This window comes from Onychostoma macrolepis, chromosome 14 (genome assembly GCF_012432095.1).
Source record: "Onychostoma macrolepis isolate SWU-2019 chromosome 14, ASM1243209v1, whole genome shotgun sequence".
NCBI classification, from domain to species: domain Eukaryota; kingdom Metazoa; phylum Chordata; class Actinopteri; order Cypriniformes; family Cyprinidae; genus Onychostoma; species Onychostoma macrolepis.
The window spans coordinates 15,383,649-15,401,064 of NC_081168.1; the positions used below are offsets into that span (position 1 = coordinate 15,383,649).

General features: G+C 37.2%; 1 protein-coding gene across 5 annotated transcripts in view; it reads left to right on the forward strand.

The window, feature by feature from the left end:
• The window catches only part of atp8a1 (ATPase phospholipid transporting 8A1), a 157,940-nt gene that overhangs the window by 55,837 nt on the left and 84,687 nt on the right, over positions 1-17,416 (forward strand). For 3 of the 5 annotated variants that reach the window (XM_058797390.1, XM_058797388.1, XM_058797392.1), the window contains exons 7-14: positions 1,188-1,261; positions 3,904-3,973; positions 4,093-4,220; positions 5,287-5,398; positions 5,479-5,644; positions 9,809-9,936; positions 10,311-10,388; positions 11,295-11,383. In XM_058797390.1, coding sequence (XP_058653373.1) covers positions 1,188-1,261; positions 3,904-3,973; positions 4,093-4,220; positions 5,287-5,398; positions 5,479-5,644; positions 9,809-9,936; positions 10,311-10,388; positions 11,295-11,383 — 845 coding nt within the window. Of the gene's footprint in view, positions 1-325; positions 400-1,187; positions 1,262-3,903; positions 3,974-4,092; positions 4,221-5,286; positions 5,399-5,478; positions 5,645-9,808; positions 9,937-10,310; positions 10,389-11,294; positions 11,384-17,416 lie in introns of all 5 variants that reach the window. The other 2 variants (XM_058797389.1, XM_058797391.1) reach the window with 1 other exon arrangement.

Here is a 17,416-nt window from a genome sequence, read left to right on the forward strand (position 1 = left end):
CATATTTAAGTAGCTCTCCACTTTGATTCAAAATACAGTAGCAGCTATGAGGCAACGTACCCCACTTCTACTGGATTATGGCTAATAAGATGATGATAAATGCATATCCGAAAAAAATTAATTGTTTATTTGTGCATTTTACAGAGAATATTTTTGATTAAATGGCCTCATTTTAAATGCTAGTCTCAAGTGAAGGCTTATGTTTGGATCTAAGTACCTCCTGAATGAAACAAGTGAAATGAATGCTTCTTATTTCTTTACTCCCGCCAGTGGCTGCTAGTTTGCTATAAAGTTTTTGAATTGATAACTAGTTTGTGTTTTACAGGTTGTGGTTGGAGACATAGTTAAAGTTAATGGCAAAGATTTCGTACCAGCAGATGCTATACTGCTGTCGTCCAGGTAGACGAGTCTACGTCATCAGAAAGGAACTTGTCCATCCTTATGCCCCTGTCTCACACTCAACATCCAAAGGAAGTGATGATTAACAGGCTAATAACAAATAACCCTTAGACAAAGCAGTGTCATTACATATGGTATCAGTTGATGGTAACATAACATAATAACATAAATATAATATATTATCCACAAAGGATGAAGGGTTAAATGACTAGTTCACCCAAAATTGAAAATTCTGCCATTGTTTACTTGCTAAGTTTACATTGTTAACTAAACCGTTTATTAAGAACTGAGGGGCACAAATGGCAGAGTTTTATTTTTAGCGGAGTTATTCTTTAATAAAATGAGTGAAAAGTTAAAATCAACACTTCCTTTAGTGGATGTTTGCTAATTGATTAATACTGACTTGATGAAGTTGTCCTCTTCACTGTCAAAATCCATTTGTCAGCCAGGCCTTAAGTTGTCCCAAAGTTCTGGAGTGTTAGACATTTATATCAGCCACAGATAACAGTAAAATAAAAGTTGTTCTCCCACTTTACTAGTGGTTTAGCCTGGCCTGGGTGGGTTTTGAGCAGTGGACATTGTGTTTTTTCCTCTGTGAAGATTAAATGTGTGTGTTTGTGTCTCTCTCCCTGTCTTATGTGTGCTCTTCCTCCTCTCCCCATCTTATGTCCTTTCCCTCCTCTCATCTCCACCTTTCACCCTCCCCTCTCAACCTCATGTGATGAACAACCTTCTCCTGACTTCACTTGCGTCATTCCCCTTGCGCCGGGGCTGCTGGGTAAATTAAGGTGTCGGTAGGGGAGGTAGTCCGAGCAGCCAATGGAGATCACCTCCCGGCCGACCTCATCATTCTGTCGTCCAGGTCAGGAACAGCTCCGGTTTGCATGCGGGCTGGGTGGGAAGGGAGCAGGGGGTGCACAGGTGGAGAGAATCTGTTACCTTTAATATTTCTCTCTTTCCAAATTTTTTTTCTTTTTTTCTTCTTTTTTTCTTCTTTTGGCCTGATGGTGTTTTGTCAGCTTTTAATGCTATTCTTGGTTATGCCATTTTTATTTATTTTTATTTTTATTTTGTATTTTTTTTTAACCAATGATCTGATTTGATATTGCTGGGTACCGCTGGGTGGTATACATTTTTCTGTATGCATTCAAAAATTATATTATTATAATATTAAACAATAAGGTTATAATATATAGATGTAAAGACCGTCAGATATATTTTTAGCAGATTTTAGAGTATTTTGGGAATATAACCTTCATTTGTTTTTACTAAAAGAAAAATGCATGTTTTGAAACTGATTCAGTGAAACACAAATTTTAAATTGAGTTTAAATCAGTGATGAAATCAAACCTAAAGGCTCATACTTAAAAATAGTTTCCAGAAACTTTGTCTGAATAAAGTGCATTAAAATTATTAATTTATTCTCAGTGGTGTTTTATTTCGTCACCAGCTATATGGTCCTAAATATACCTTGTTTTATATTCAATATATTTCTCAGCCACACTGTGTTTGATAATTGTGCAATTAAAGGGCCTATTGGCTATCACGACTCAATATCACAACTCACACCTTCCCATGCATCATTGTTGGACCTTTTGTCGTGAGATTCTTAAATTTAAGCACCAAAAATGGGCTGACTAGGCGCACATTTCTCAGAGGAAGACTGTTCAACTCCCAGCAGAAAATACTGATGAAGCCCTGTCCATAACCGTAGAGACGTGGATTACAGATCTCTGCTTTGTGCTGAAGATGCTTAAGCATGTGCACACAGGAAAAACAAAGCGCTTCTCTAACACAACTGGAGAAAAGACCCATTGAGTGACTGTAAATGTCACAGCTGTTGGCACAATGCGTGGCTTCAGCAGGAGCTCCGACTCTGATGTGACTCTCTGCATGCGGTCACATCACCACAATGTACAGTATTGTCATGAGCCTTTATGGTAAACTAAATTGTCCGTATACTGAATCTACAGAAGAAATGAGTAATGACATCTATTTTTGTTTTATACAGACCCAAAGCAGAGCAAACTTTTCTGATAACTTTTCATTTTAAGCATGAGGACCATCTTTTCTGTTCACGCCTGCTATCATTTATTAAAGGAGAGATGTGTAACAGCTTTGGCCCTGTGTACTCGCTATCCTGCTTTTGCTCTTCTCAGTATTAACACTGAATGTTCATTTGTCTGGTGTGCTGCATCTTTCCTTTGTTGCATGTGGAGGATGTAACTAAAAATAAAAACAGCACAATGCATGGCCATAAACAAAGATGCATCGAGTGAAAGTTTCCTAATGGCTGAGTACAAAATGAAGGATTTGGATCTAAGGGAGTCCCATTAGAGCGATATGCTTTCATTTTCAGTCCAAGTACTAAAATGCCTTGTGCAGTTTGGGGAAAATATGCTGCCCAGTGGACTTTCCTTATTGAAATGAATAATATCATTTTAACAGAAAACTGTACTAGCTCTGGAAAACAAGGCATCTTTGATTATGGGGGTTCATTTTGCTCTGTGGTTTTGATTGATGTGAACAACACTTCTTTAGTTATTAATTATATATGAAATAGTTACATATTTTAGCCAATGCCATTTAGCTGTTTTACGTGATATTTTGATATTTTATTAAAATAGCTAGGCTGTACCAATTTCTTTTAAGATACACTATTGTTCAAAAGTTTGGGCTTAGTACCACTTTTTTTAATGTTTTTAAAAGTTTCTTGTACTCGCCATTGGGCTGCATTTATTTAATCAAAAATATAGTCCAAATAGTAATATCAATATTACAACTCAAAATAACTTTTTTATATATTTTAAAATATATTTCAAAATGTAAGTTATTCCTGTGATGGCAAAGCTGAATTTTCAGCAGGCATTACTCCAGTCTTTAGTGTCACATGATCTTTCAGAAATCATTCTAATCTGCTGCTCAATAAACATGTATTATCACTAGGGATGCACGATATGAAAAATTTTATCCAATACTGATAACCGATAATTAAGTCCTTCTCATGGCCGATACCGATAAGTTCACATTTTTATATTATAATTTTCATGTAATCTGCAGTTTGTGAACCAAGGAGAATACAAAATCTAAGATGAACTGATGAAACTGATATTTTAGTAGCTCTGGCCTAACTATAATAGCAAACATCAGTCCTGACTCTTCAAATGTTTTTGAAAACAGTTGTGCTTCTTGATATTTTTGTAAAAACCTTGGTATATTTTTTCAGAATACTTTGAATAGAGAATAGCATTTATTTGAAATGGAAATCTTTTGTAGTGTTATTAATGCCTTTACTGTCACATTTGATCAGTTTATTAGGTCCTTGCTCAATTGTTAAAAGCAAAAATCTTACTGACCCCAAACCTTTGAACATTATAAATGTAATATTATTGTATTTATTACATATTTCAGTAAACTGCAAAGTATTCTACTGGTGTCACCATATATCTTCACGATGTATTAAAAATGTATATATTTTTTTCATAATGGTGCTGTTCATTGTAGTGAACCTCAAGGAATGTGCTACATTGAGACCTCTAATCTAGATGGAGAAACAAATCTTAAGATCAGACAGGTGATTCCCCCTTCCCCCCACCCATATATCATACCTACTGTTATTTATTAATACTGTACAATTCAGCTAATTGTTTACTGGTGTGAATTGTATTACTTAGTGTTTTTCGTTATACTCAGGGTCTGCAGATCACTGCAGACATCAAGGACATTGACAGTCTAATGCGTATCTCTGGACGGATGGAATGTGAGAGTCCCAACAGACACCTGTATGAGTTTGTGGGCAATATTCGCCTGGATGGACACAGGTATGAGAAAATCGACAGACAGAGTGTGAGTGATGAAAGGTACAATTTGGCTTGAGGTGAATGAAAGAAAAACAGAAGGCTGCCATTTCATTAGTCTGAGTGTGAGAGCATCAAGTTAATTTCAGCAAGAAGGGTTCGATCGAATTTGAAGAATGAAAATGTCTCACTGATACTCGAAGGCAGGTTTAATTGCGTATTGATATCTAGGAAGGAACAAATCTATACTTTATAAAATACCAAATTTGTTGTGTTTTCTCTAAACTTTTTTTTTGTTTTGTTTTTTGTTATCTAAAATCTACTGAGCCCCTAAAGGGAACTGTATTTAACGAAAATAAAGGCATTTATTTATCAAGAAAGAAAGAAAAATGTCAAAGAAATAAAAAACAAAAATGAAACGAAACTAACAGCAGTTACTGAAAACCAAACTGAAGTAATAATTATAAAAAATACATAATCGCTTTCGATTTATATACATATTTGACTGGCTTTTAAAGTTTTGTGTGGGACAATAGGCTATTGCCGTATTAAAATCTAAAATTTGAGCTTTTATACTGTAGCTACCAATCCTTCTAGACCTCAAAATGCGTTTTAAATGTCAGAATCAGAAAGAGCTTTATTGTCAAGTAAAGTTTTGTTTACACACAAAAACACAAGAAATTTGTCTTGGTGACAGGAGCATGCATATAATTTAAGGTAATAGAATGAAATATAAGTCTAATAATAAACAGAATAGACAATGCATTAAAAAACAATAACTATGGTAATAAAAATATAGATCAAATAGAATTATAAATGTGCAAATGTTTTAGGAGGTTATGTACAACATATAGAGAAAATAGAAAGAATTATGAATGTGCTATTTTACAGATGAAAAGTTTTGAGAAGTTATGTACAGATGGACAGTTTCTCGTGCACACGCGAAAGTCTTCTTTTTTTTTTTTTTTTTGCCAATGTCCCTTTAGGGGCTCCATAAAAAATCACATTCTCCTGCTGTTATGCTTTATTTTTTTGGTAGGGATTTATTTTTTTAAATGTTCATCAATTGTTGGGTTTGCTCCATATTTAGCACTGTACCACTCGGTCCTGATCAGATCTTGCTGAGAGGAGCACAACTCAGGAACACACAGTGGATCCACGGTATCGTGGTCTACACAGGACACGACACCAAACTCATGCAGGTAATTCATCTGCTTCAGTCCACTTCAGTCGTATCCCAAATCCAGCTTCAATCTGAGAAATCTGAGTTTTGTGTCTCCAGAACTCTACGTCCCCTCCTCTGAAGCTTTCCAACGTGGAGCGCATCACCAACTTTCAGATCCTTGTGCTTTTTGGCTGTCTCTTGGCTATTTCATTGGTCTGCTCCATAGGCCAGACCATCTGGAAGTACCAGTACGGCAATGAGGCCTGGTACATGGACCTCAACTGTAAGAACCAGACACCCTTTCCTTCTGTCATGCTAGACCGCTTGCGTGTCTATGTGTGCTTTCATTTTTTTTTTATTTTTTTTTTTTTTATCGTCAGTAATTTTCGTCTTCCCTCTATGTAAACAAATATGCATTGCATATGTGAATATTTGTCAATAAAAAGGGAAAGGAGAACTTTTCCCTTTTAGTTGTAATATGCATAGACACATGAATGTATAAATGGTTGAATATCACGAACGCTGCTGTACTTCTTTTTTCGTTCGTTTTGTTATCAGCTTCCTTTCTAACATTCTGTTTGGTTTGTGTTTTTTGTTTCTTTGTTGTTGTCATTTTCTTAACAGCTCCAGGTAACAACCATTTAAAACCCTTGGCCATCTGTGAATGACCCCTCCTTACTAACCCCTAACTGAAGCTCAGCTTTTGCTGAGCTACCGAAGCCACTTATATGGTTGCCCTACTTTGAGAGGGTAATTGCAGAGGACCGCACACACACCAGGAATCCAGTGATAGGTTTTTCCCTTCCAGCTCTACACTGTGTAGACCCTCTTAATGCCTGATGTCAAAAACGTGCCTTCCCTTTCTTTATTTTGGTGACACGTTAAACACTTCGCAAGCTCTGGCTTCGGCCATGCCAGCGTCCTTTCGCTTGTGCCTAACAAATGAGCCACGACAGTAAGCCTTGGACCCAAAGAAACACACGTGGAGAGGAGCGAGTTGCCCACGGGCGCTGTCAGAGCAAGAGTTAGAAACGTGTTCCTGTGCAGAAGCAGAAGACCCTGGAGGTCAAACCGTGGCATTTTCTAAATGCCCCCCTTTTCCTCTCACCCACCTCCTCGTTCAGCTGTGTTTGTTATACTGGTGCTGACAGACGAGGTAGAAAAGGCCCAGCTCTGGAGAAGATGAGCAAATCCATGCTATTAGGCTTAATGCTTGGGTTGTAAAAGTACGATATTAAGAACTACAACGCTGCCTTTCATTTTTAATGAGCCGTGATGGGGAGCACATCTGTTGCGTGCCTTGAGCATTGCAGGTAATTGAAAAAGAGAAAAATAAACAATTTTGTGCACCAACAAGAGGCGAAAATGTATTAAATTTGTGGCAGGAGATGCTTGCAAATTGATTAACGTGTCACCACCATCATTACTCTTGATTTAAATAGGAGGGGCTGTTTGTGTCCAAATCGATCGCAGCTTGTTTTATGGCCTACACAGTTCCCTTCTTGGTATGCTCTGAGAGTTCATTGAAAATGTCGTCAAATCCTGAGATGCACCACCATGAATGCTGGGTTCCATCTGTAATCATTCACATCCAGCGCAGTCATTTGGAAAGGAAATAACAGTGGTGTTGGGTGCCATGTGAGGGAACAGTGAGGTTATAAAGCAGGTATCCATCATGAAATTGATTATTCCTCTAAAGGAGGGAGACTCTGTCTCATGTTTGTTGTTTGCCCTCCTAGTGGAGCTGTAAAAGAGAGACGTGGCATTGATTTGTCGTTTACATGCTTTTGTAGGTTATACTTACTTTATAAACCAAGGACACTTCCTGCTTTTTCAGTCAGTGGTATAATCATATAATCAAGGATTCATGATAAAACAATTAGGGTTAATAATACCTGGAGGGAGCTACATTACCATTCAGACTTTTATTATTTTTAAAATAAAGTAATACTTACATTTAGTAAGGATGTATTGAAAGTAAAGAGACTTGTAATTGTAATGTTACAAAAGATTTCTATTTCAAATAAACACTTTCTATTAATAAAACATATTTTTTTTAAAGTATCACGTTTCCACAGAAATATTGCGCAGAAACTGTTTATAAATAAAATTAAAACATTTTAAAATAACTGTTTTCCATTTTAATTGTAATATGGAACAATATTAATGTTAATGTAAATCTGGAACAATATGTGCAATATTAATGTAATGTGGATCAATATTACTGATTTTAATTATGTACATATGTATTTATGCAAGTAATTTTTTTTTTTTTTTTTTTAACAAATAAATGCAGCCTTGATGAGCATAAGAGACTTCTTTCAAAAACACTCTTAATGACACCCAATTTTTTAATGGTATTGTAACCGTTTTGCATTTCTATTCATTGAAATAGCAGTTGCACAAGAACAGAATTTGAAAACTTTAATTAGTCAGAATACAGACTTCATCTGAATGGCTGTCAACGGAGAAAAATGCAACCAGATGGTGTAGTTATGACATCTGCAAGCTAACTGGGTCACGCTAACCAGCCGACTCGTGACCTCTTGGGCATTATTGGATCTATTTGGTTTTGTGCTGCTGGATGTCAGATTATGATTCATCCCCACAGATAAAAACAATGCAATAGCTGTGCTTGAAGGTTTCCAGATTGGGTTAGCAGGAGTACGCTGAGGGCGACGGATACACACCTTCCACTCATTAGTCTGAGCGTTGCACACTTCAGGCAGATGAGTAATTATTCATCATAAATAATTCATTTGACTTTGAACCCCTGTGATATTTTACTCTGCTTCTGTCCCAGTATATATCCAAACAAACGCATGTGCTTCTATGCAGATGGGCCTCCAGAGCACTTGAGCAGCAGTCATTTGTTATGCATTCATGCCACCTGCAACAACAGTCACCCATGTTGAACTCCTGACCATGAAATAACAGGTAGCAGGTTTTGTGCTGCACATATGCTGACGGGTGTCTTGAGAAGTGCTGACCCTGCAGCGCGACTCCTTGCTGCACTGATGTCAGTGGACCTGCAGTAGCTGAAAGAGATGGTGCTGCATCTTCCTGCATGCTTCAGAATGTCATGCGAGCATGTGCAGGGTTAGCGATTAGAGATGCATTTGTTTACTGTAGCTTGTTGAATGCAGAGAAGTTGTCTTTATTGCCAACTTGGTGTTTGTTGGGTGTAGTTTTTTAACTAGACTATTCAATAGTCAGGAAATAAGTTTTAAGTAGTTTCCGATGCAGCCAAAAATCTTCCACCAGGAAAGGTCTTCTTCAGCCGACATGCAAGAGACAGTCAAGCTGTGTTCAGTATTACTTGTACCATGTTTCGGATCTTCCAAATAATTGAAATATCTCTAAATGTCACATCTCTCTGTTTGGCTCCATGTGATGGGAAGGTACTTTAGACTGGTCTCCCTCCTTTACACTGAAACATCCAAACTGATTGTCTTCCTTCCCACCACTAGCTAAATCCTCTTCCTCTCTCCGTGAGTCAGTTCCAATAGCGGTTGTATGATTGCCCAGCCTCTCTAGTTCTATGACTCTGTATGAGAAAAGCGCTCCCTCTCCTAACTGCTCAGAAAAAGAATTATTGCATTCTGCGGATCCCCAGGTAAAGCTTTTTATTCATGCTTAAAGTCAACATGAAGTCAAAAAGAACCCATTTACTTAAAAAACGTTCTTGGTCTCGCTGTGAAAAGTTCTTTTGTGTTTAATGTTAACAGACTTGGGTAAAATACAATTTATGGCTCATATATTATATTATATTATATTAGAATTAGATTTTTTTTTTTTTTTTAAGGCTACTGTAATGTTTTTTTTTTTTTTTATCTTGCTAATCGTAATGCTGTAATTTTAATGTATTTCTCTCTTTAAATATCCTTTTAAACATGGTCATGTCAAAGTAAAATGGGTTGTGAATATTGTTTCATGTTGATTTTAACACTATGTGTGAGCTGTCTTGTGTCTGTGGTCTTATTTTTATTGATTTACATTTTTCTTTCTCTTTGTGCTGCTCTCTCTGTTAAATTTGGTGTTTGATTAAGATTGGAAATCATGATTACCCACCCCCAGTGCATTGTGGGATAATGTGTTGCTTTGAATCTTGCCCATATTGCCAAGGCTGCCGCTATGATGTCAAAGAATTTTTGAGTTTAGCTACTAATTAATGGAGACATAATTAAAGAATTAAATGTGAATTTGTAGTTTAGAGGCTTACTGGAGAGATTGAGTGGAAGAGTTTTATAGTGTTTGCACAACGCTCACACAGCGCTAGTGGAGCATTGTGGAAACGTTGCAAGTTAGATCAGATGAGCTTGTGGCATTATTATCCTTCCATCATTTCTCCTCAGTCCACCCCATCCCATCATGCCTTTCATAGCTCAGAAAACCTTGTCAGCTTACTACCTCTCTCTCCTTCCTCCCCTCGCTCTTCTTTTTCCAGATGGTGGAGCAGCCAACTTCGGCCTGAACTTCCTCACCTTCATCATCCTCTTCAACAACCTGATTCCCATCAGTCTTCTGGTGACTCTAGAGGTCATCAAGTTCGTCCAGGCTTTCTTCATCAACTGGGTGAGTGTGAGGCTCAGCTGCGGGAGCTCTGTCTGTGTGATGAATCTGCTGTCTTTGAAATGGAGACTGCCTAAACCTCCAGGGCCAATCCCAGAAAACTTCACAGCCCAAACGAAAGTGGAGCTTTATCAAAATAACCCATTTGAAGATGCCAAAATTGGATTTGGGGCAAGGCGCTTACAGCAAACAAGACACCGCTTTTAGATGCAGTGGAGTTTTGTGAATTCCCATCGAGTGTCAAGACTTTTGAGCGGTTGTTTCATTCCTTATGTTTTGATTGACAGAGTATGAAATGAGCGGCATATGTTTTGGAGTCCAGATGGCAAGGTATTAATAGAAAATTGTGATTTATTAATTCTGCCTGGTGATTTTAGGACACTGACATGCTGTATGAAGTCACCAACACACCAGCTATGGCCCGGACATCAAACCTGAATGAGGAGTTGGGACAGGTACTGCTTGCCCTTGTGTTCAGAAATGAGCAAAATAATGATCAAAAATGAAAAAAAAAAATTACATTTGATTTATATTTGTAAACAATAATTTAGTGCAGTTATGCATAATATATATACTGCTGTTCAGATGAAATTAATATTTTTATTCAGCAGTGTTTCTTGAGCGCCAAGTCAGCATATTAGAATGATTTTTGAGACTAAGCCTGGAGAAATGGCTGCTTTAAAAATTTATTAAACTAGAAAACAGTTCTTATATATTGTTGTAATATTTTGCAGTATTACTATTTTTTTTTTTTTTTTGTGTGTGTGTGTTTTTCATCAACAAAATTGTCTTTGCTGGTATAATCGTATTGACCACAAACGTTTGAACTGTACCATAGTGTATTGATTCCATATGATTTACAATTTTATTTATCAAATATTGGATAGTTAATTGTTCTATTTTAATTTTCCCTGTTTTTGTCTTGTAGATCACCTTTGCTATCATGTAATGCTCATTTTATTTAAATTCATCTTTGAGAACACTGATCAAATAACACTGTTGAATGTAATCTGTAGCAGATCACAACATTTTTATTTATTTATTTTTTATTTTTTATTTATAGATTTTTAATATCAGCCATTCATCAACTATCAGCCATAACACAATTTATCAGTTTAGCTGTAATGCTTAGAATTTTATTAGGGAATACAGCCTAATGCCAGTTAATATAATAAAGGCCCACTTTTCACAATCTAGTTTATTCCTGATGCATTAAATCAAGTCCCTCCTTGCGTTTTTGTGTAAAATATTCTGTTTCGTGCAGAATAAGTTGCATTACGGAAGTAAAATGGGTTGAAAAATATTTACCTTATGTGAAACTACTTCATTAACACTAGTTTATTGCTCTCTCTTGAAACCAGGTGAAGTACATCTTTTCGGACAAGACAGGCACCCTGACCTGCAACGTCATGCAGTTTAAGAAGTGCACAATTGCAGGCATGGCCTACGGGTAAGGCTCCGTTTCACATTGCTTTCATAATCAGTAGAGTGTACATCTGGCTCTAGCTGTCTTGTCCTCAGCTCCCTTGTTAGCAGCTGCCTCGACGCTTCCCTGCACAGCCAGAGCGATTCTATAAATATCAGAAAAGGGGACTCGCAGATTTTCTTCCTTTTTTTTTTTATTTAATTTTTTTTACATGCTTTGATAGGAACACTCTGTTTCTGGTTGCCTATTTGTCTAACTTTGGACAATTTTATGGGGTATGCGCATATATATATATATATATATATATATATATATATTCACTGTGCTGCAGCTGATACCATGTGAGTGTGTTTTTGAAGAAATGTTCATCAGCGTGCTCAGCATGTGGCAGATGAGACAATGTAAGATGGCATAGCTCTTCCGTATCCGTTTTCCCTTCTCACTGGATAGATTTTATGACCACAGTGATGTTTATGGTAAGCAGTCTACGAAAAATGAGGCATATTGGACGAGTTCGCGTCGAGGCCATGGCTATTTATTGGTGTCTCTTTATGTTCTGCATTTGGAGAATAAAGCACATGGCGGAAATATCAGAGCTGGATCTAAATGATCTTTTCTCCTGCATTAGGAGCAACATTAATCCTATTAGCTCAATTAAAACTCTTCTGAGATGAGGAGATTCAAGAGGCATTTCCTCTGTGACACTTAAAGGAAGACACTCACTGGAAATGTTAAAGTCATTATGTTGAACAAGATTTGCATTTCCAATGCTAGTGCTTCCAAGGCAGCAAAATAATAGCGTTAAAGTTTGGCTAGTCGTTTGTTTTTTGGAAGGGGTGGCTGTATTACACCCGCCTCAGGTCACATTAGAGTTTGAGCTTGCACTAAAGGATCCAGCTGAATTCAGTTGATATTCTTTGAGACGAGATCAGTCTTTGATGTTTTTTCCTCCGTTAGTAATATGTCATTTGCTTTGTGAATTCACAGGTTATACTTCACCAAGCATGACCTTTTGGTACCGAGTAAAACACAAGACAAACTTGTGAGCTGTGTATGAGAATCAACATGCAAACAGTTATACTTCATAATTTATACTGCCATTCATCACATATCACTACTATTGATATTTTAACTGTAAGATATTTTAAAGGGGTCATCGGATGCAAAATTCACTTTACAAGTTGTTTGAACATTAATGTGTGTTTGAAGTGTGTGTACACATCCATCCTATAATGATAATCCACCCAGTGTTTTTTTTTGTTTGTTTTTTTAAATCCCTATTTTAAAATCAGGCTGTTCTGAGATTCCTGTCAGAATGACGTAGTTCTGTACAGGCCGCTCCCACGATAGTTGATTAACAAGGCTGTCTTACCTGCCCTGAGTGAGCTGAGAGCTGTCCGCCATTGTGTCGACTCCGGCACAGGGGAAGACAAGATGTCTCCGATTAAACGATTGAGGCGTTTTGTTGTTGGATGTAATAATGAATATAGCAGTCGTCATTTACTCCCGACATCTGAGCAGCTGAAGATGCAGAGGATTAACGTTACTTTCGTTTTGAAGGGAATGCAACGATCCCTGATCTGCCTAAATGCGTTTATGTTCACGCGAATCATTCATGATCCAGCTTCATCTACAGAAGAAGTGAGTATAAAGGTTTTTTATGAATCTTTGCAAATCGCCTTTCCTTAAAACGTGCTAGTTAGCCAGTTTCACAGCTAAAATAAACGGTACTGCTCGTCACCCCACGGAAGAGGGGCGGGGTCAGCAGAGCTCATTAGCATTTAAAGCAACATGGACTAGAATGGCTTGATGAAAACAGATCTAATTTACACTACCATTGAGAAATTTTAACTAAAGAATGTTATAGACTTTTCAGACCCTAAAGAATCATATCAACTTATATCAAATGGGCATCCGATGACCCCTTTAAAAAAAATTTTTTAAATTAAAAAAAATGAATGGTAGCGTACAAATTAAGTATGGATGGAATCTGTACATTAAGAAGTTTAAACTGAATTAAGAAAATAAAGATAGGGATGAAGGTCAGAGTTTTTATTTTTTTTCCTTTGTTTTTTTCCAAGACCCTCTGTGTTCCACCACAGAGAATATAACCAGCAAATCAAAGCAAGATCATATGAAGCTCTTACATTTTTACTCTCTAATCCTATAGCCTTGACTTTTACACCAGCTAAATTACAAAGCTGACGCCTTCTGAGTAGGGTTGCCAAGTCCTTGGTTTTACAGTGGAATTGGGATACTTTTACGCTGTTGCCGCAGGTTGTTTTTTAGTCCACGGGTTAAAGCAACCCCCCACCCACCCACCCGGAACATGATTTTGACAGAGCAGACCCCTAACAGAGAGAAAAACTGCAGAAAAAATGTGATTGAGCTAGTTTTGAATAGCAGTTGGGATGGTTTTGTTTCGCAAACCTGGCAACCTGCTTCTGGGCCAGCATTATGGCAGCTCAATTCAGTTCCTCAAGACTTTTCTTTGTGTCTATGTAGAGGAGGAATCCCTCATTTGGTCAAGTCAGCGCAGTACCTGTTTAATCTCTCACAATTATGTCCATGGCTCTTTGATGCTTGCAAACTGGCCTGTATTTCAGAAGCAAATCCTTGTCCTCCACCTCATGAATATGAATGCCATCTTTTATCAGCTTCAAATAAACTTGGTCCTGTTTGATGATGCATCCCTCTTCCTTTCCTCTCTCTGGGAGTCGGAGCGAGTACAGCCACCGCACCAAGTTATTGATGTTTTGAAGCGTGACATCTTTTCTTACAGTGAGTGGGGAAACTTGGTGCAAGCCCAAAGGAAGAGTTTGATGTGAAATATAGCCTAGTTTTTTGACTTGACATGTTTGTTGGACTGGAAAAACCAACATGCTGCTAGTGTAGCATGCTGGAGTCCTGGTGTTAATGCTGAGACGAGCTGACGTCTTTCCACTAGACCTTGTCTTTTACGTCTTTCTTTTGTGTTATGTCGGAGTTGAATTTCTTGAAGCTCTTCGATTTTATTTCCACATGTCTTAATTTTAAGTTCTCTTCACTGACCCAAATAAAACTCGAGGCATCTCCTAAATCCACAGCGACTACTGTAGACTCCAGCACATCATTTATTTATTTATTTATTTATTTATTTTTTCAAACTTTCAAATCTTGTCAACTCTTGTAAACAAAGGAGTGGGGTTATTTTAGTATCATTTATATGTTATTATAGTAATTATTAATATTTTTATTTGGCTTCCATATTTTTATTTTATTAATTTACTTTTTGGTAATTTAGTTAATTAGTAATACTTGTTTGTTTTCTTCTAAAATGTATGTTTTATTTTTTTCACTTTTGTTTCAATTAACAAAGATTTTAATAGTTTTAGTTTAAATCATCAATAACAATGCCGTACAATGGACTTGAATGCTGTACAATGGACTGTTTTCTGTCCTCATAGTCTTAATTTCAGACATTTATAGCCATATGTCTAATGTAAAACAAAGATCTGAAATTCTCAAAAAAGGGTGTGATGTGTTTTGTTTTCCTTGACCTGCTCTGCCATGTCTTTTGTCCCCTCCACTTGTGTTACGTTGCACAGCTAATTAAATAGAACAGTAGTTAATGAAAAAAACCCTTTGGGTGAAGATGTTAATTAATTTGATGAGCTTTCATGGAGACACGATGGCCAAAGTGCTCTTTAGCCATCAGCACTAGAGAAATTATTGTGTCTGATCATATGTTTTCCTTATTTCTTTTGCTTTTAGTATTAAAAGTTTTGGACTGTGCATGGCTTGTGAAGCTGTGCAGTTTTTTATGGATGGTAATTTGTGCTTCCTTTTCTTTGCCAAATCCTCATCTTTTGCTCAGCTTATTTTTAGGCCTACATCAGGGTCTCCACTGGCCCCATCTCCTTTACAACTTGTTAAAAACACACAAACGTGTGTAGCTTGGATCTAGCTTGGCATACTACTCAACATCGTGTATAGTCTCAGGCAGAACCATTGGGTGATTGACAAACAAGATGATTATGTGGTGCAGCAAGAGTGCTGTTTACGCCGTTTTTGTTGCTTGTTTGTCAATTATTGTGTGTAAATGTCCAGCTGTACTCACTCCACCCCCAAATGTCTCATGGGTTAGATGTGGTCTCATCTGTGCACATGGTACAGTAGCTAATGAATGTGATAAACATTACCTATTTAGGTCAGCTGGTAGTTGGGGGGTCTGATTCCATATTGTCAGAATTCCTGTGAACTATTTGCATGCAAGACTATTTCATAAGATTATACTATTGAGTTGCCAGGTAGTCATTTGGCACTTTTCTCCAAAATGACTTAAAGTATAAAGAAAATAAAGTACGCATGTTTTTCTGAAGCAAATTGTGATTTAAACCAGAGTTAATGCCCTTGGTCTGTCTCAATACTTTTTAAATGAAGTATTAATTTGAAATGCTGCAATAATTTAAGCATTTTCATTATTTCAGTTATTAACCCTGTAAAACTTGACATATGAAATGATATGCAGTATGTTAGAGTATTGGAGGTCATAGACATTAAAAAAAAAAAAAAACACCCCAGTTTTATTCAGACCTATGAAACGGTGTAAAATATATGCAATTTGGTGCAGATATTTATATGATATTTATTTGACCGTAACCTAAGATATAATTCTGATAGCTTGTGTGGGTCAAAACATGCAATGTAAAATGATGGTTGAAAAGACAAAGATATAGAAGTTATGGAAACTTATGGAGCTAGATATAGGCTTCAAGATATCTATTTTGGGTCTGGTCTTGACTCCAACTCTGCAACTTATTTAAATCTTCAGCATGAACAGCCATGATCTTTACCAACTAGGCTGCACCACCCTTTTAACAAGTACTTTTGAGAGTGTCTCTTTGAAGTGAGCTGAGGTAGTGCAGTTCTGCAGGGATCCTTTCATGCAAGTGTCTCAGGAGCCCTACTGCGATTTCTCTTCTTTTCTCTCTCTACCTTGTTGCTCAAAGCTCTTTTTCTCGGTAACAACCCACAGGGCCTGACACGGCTAGCATTTGTCGTTTTTAAAACATGTTTGTTTTAAAAGACCAAGTACCACCCGTCTGCAGAAATCTTTTTTGTTTGGATGGTGAAGAAGTCATAGAGTCTAATACCTGCAGGACTTGTGTTGGCCTATATTAGCGTAAATGCACTGTTCCCCCCTGCTGAAATGCAGTTCTTTTGTTTCGGCGTACTAAACAATTCTCTTCCCCCTGAGGCTGATGGTACAGAGTCAGATATGTGCATGGCCAGTCAACCTGCCTTTTGTTTTTTTTTTAGTTTCTCTCAAGTCATAATTTGGATTTGAAATACTCCACGTGAAGCAATAGCAATGTTTTGAAGCAAAAGCAATGTAAGATCATGTCACATTGGACATTATATAGATTTCTCTCTTTTATTTTTCCTATTGCTTTTTTTCTGTTTTTATTTTTATTTTCCTTGCCTCCTTCCTTCCTTCCAAATATTTTCTACAGATATTTTGTTTCAACTTGTATGCCAAACCCTATTCAAAAAGTACTATGGCTGTGCCATGATAGTGATGGTATACCGTATATTTTGTGTATACCATGACATTGAATGATTTCCACATTGATGTACCATGGTATTTTCATGTAAAGGGGAATTCAAAGAATGGTTGTGTCATGTGCTCAATGCTTTTTCAAAATGCTTTCTACAATACTTCATGTAGTGCTCTTTTATTCTCCCTTTGTGTCATAATATACACATTGCTTATTCTGTATAACTCCTTCTCTCACCAGTGTCTGGTCCTTAAACACTCGGTCAGGCCAGTGTCCACTCGTATTACAATTAACAAAGCCCTCAACGCCCAAATCTGTTGACCGGAGCAAAGACGCGAGAATAATTTGCTGCTGTCAAGCCGGCAGCAGTGGCTGTGTTGCCATATCCCAGCAGACAGAGTTTAGCAGCCAACAGTTCATCCTCTGCCCCTATGCTAACACTGGCTTGTCTCACTAGTCTTTATATTGGCTAGTAGATAATGTAGCTATTTGCCTGATTATTTGTCTTAGAGTACCT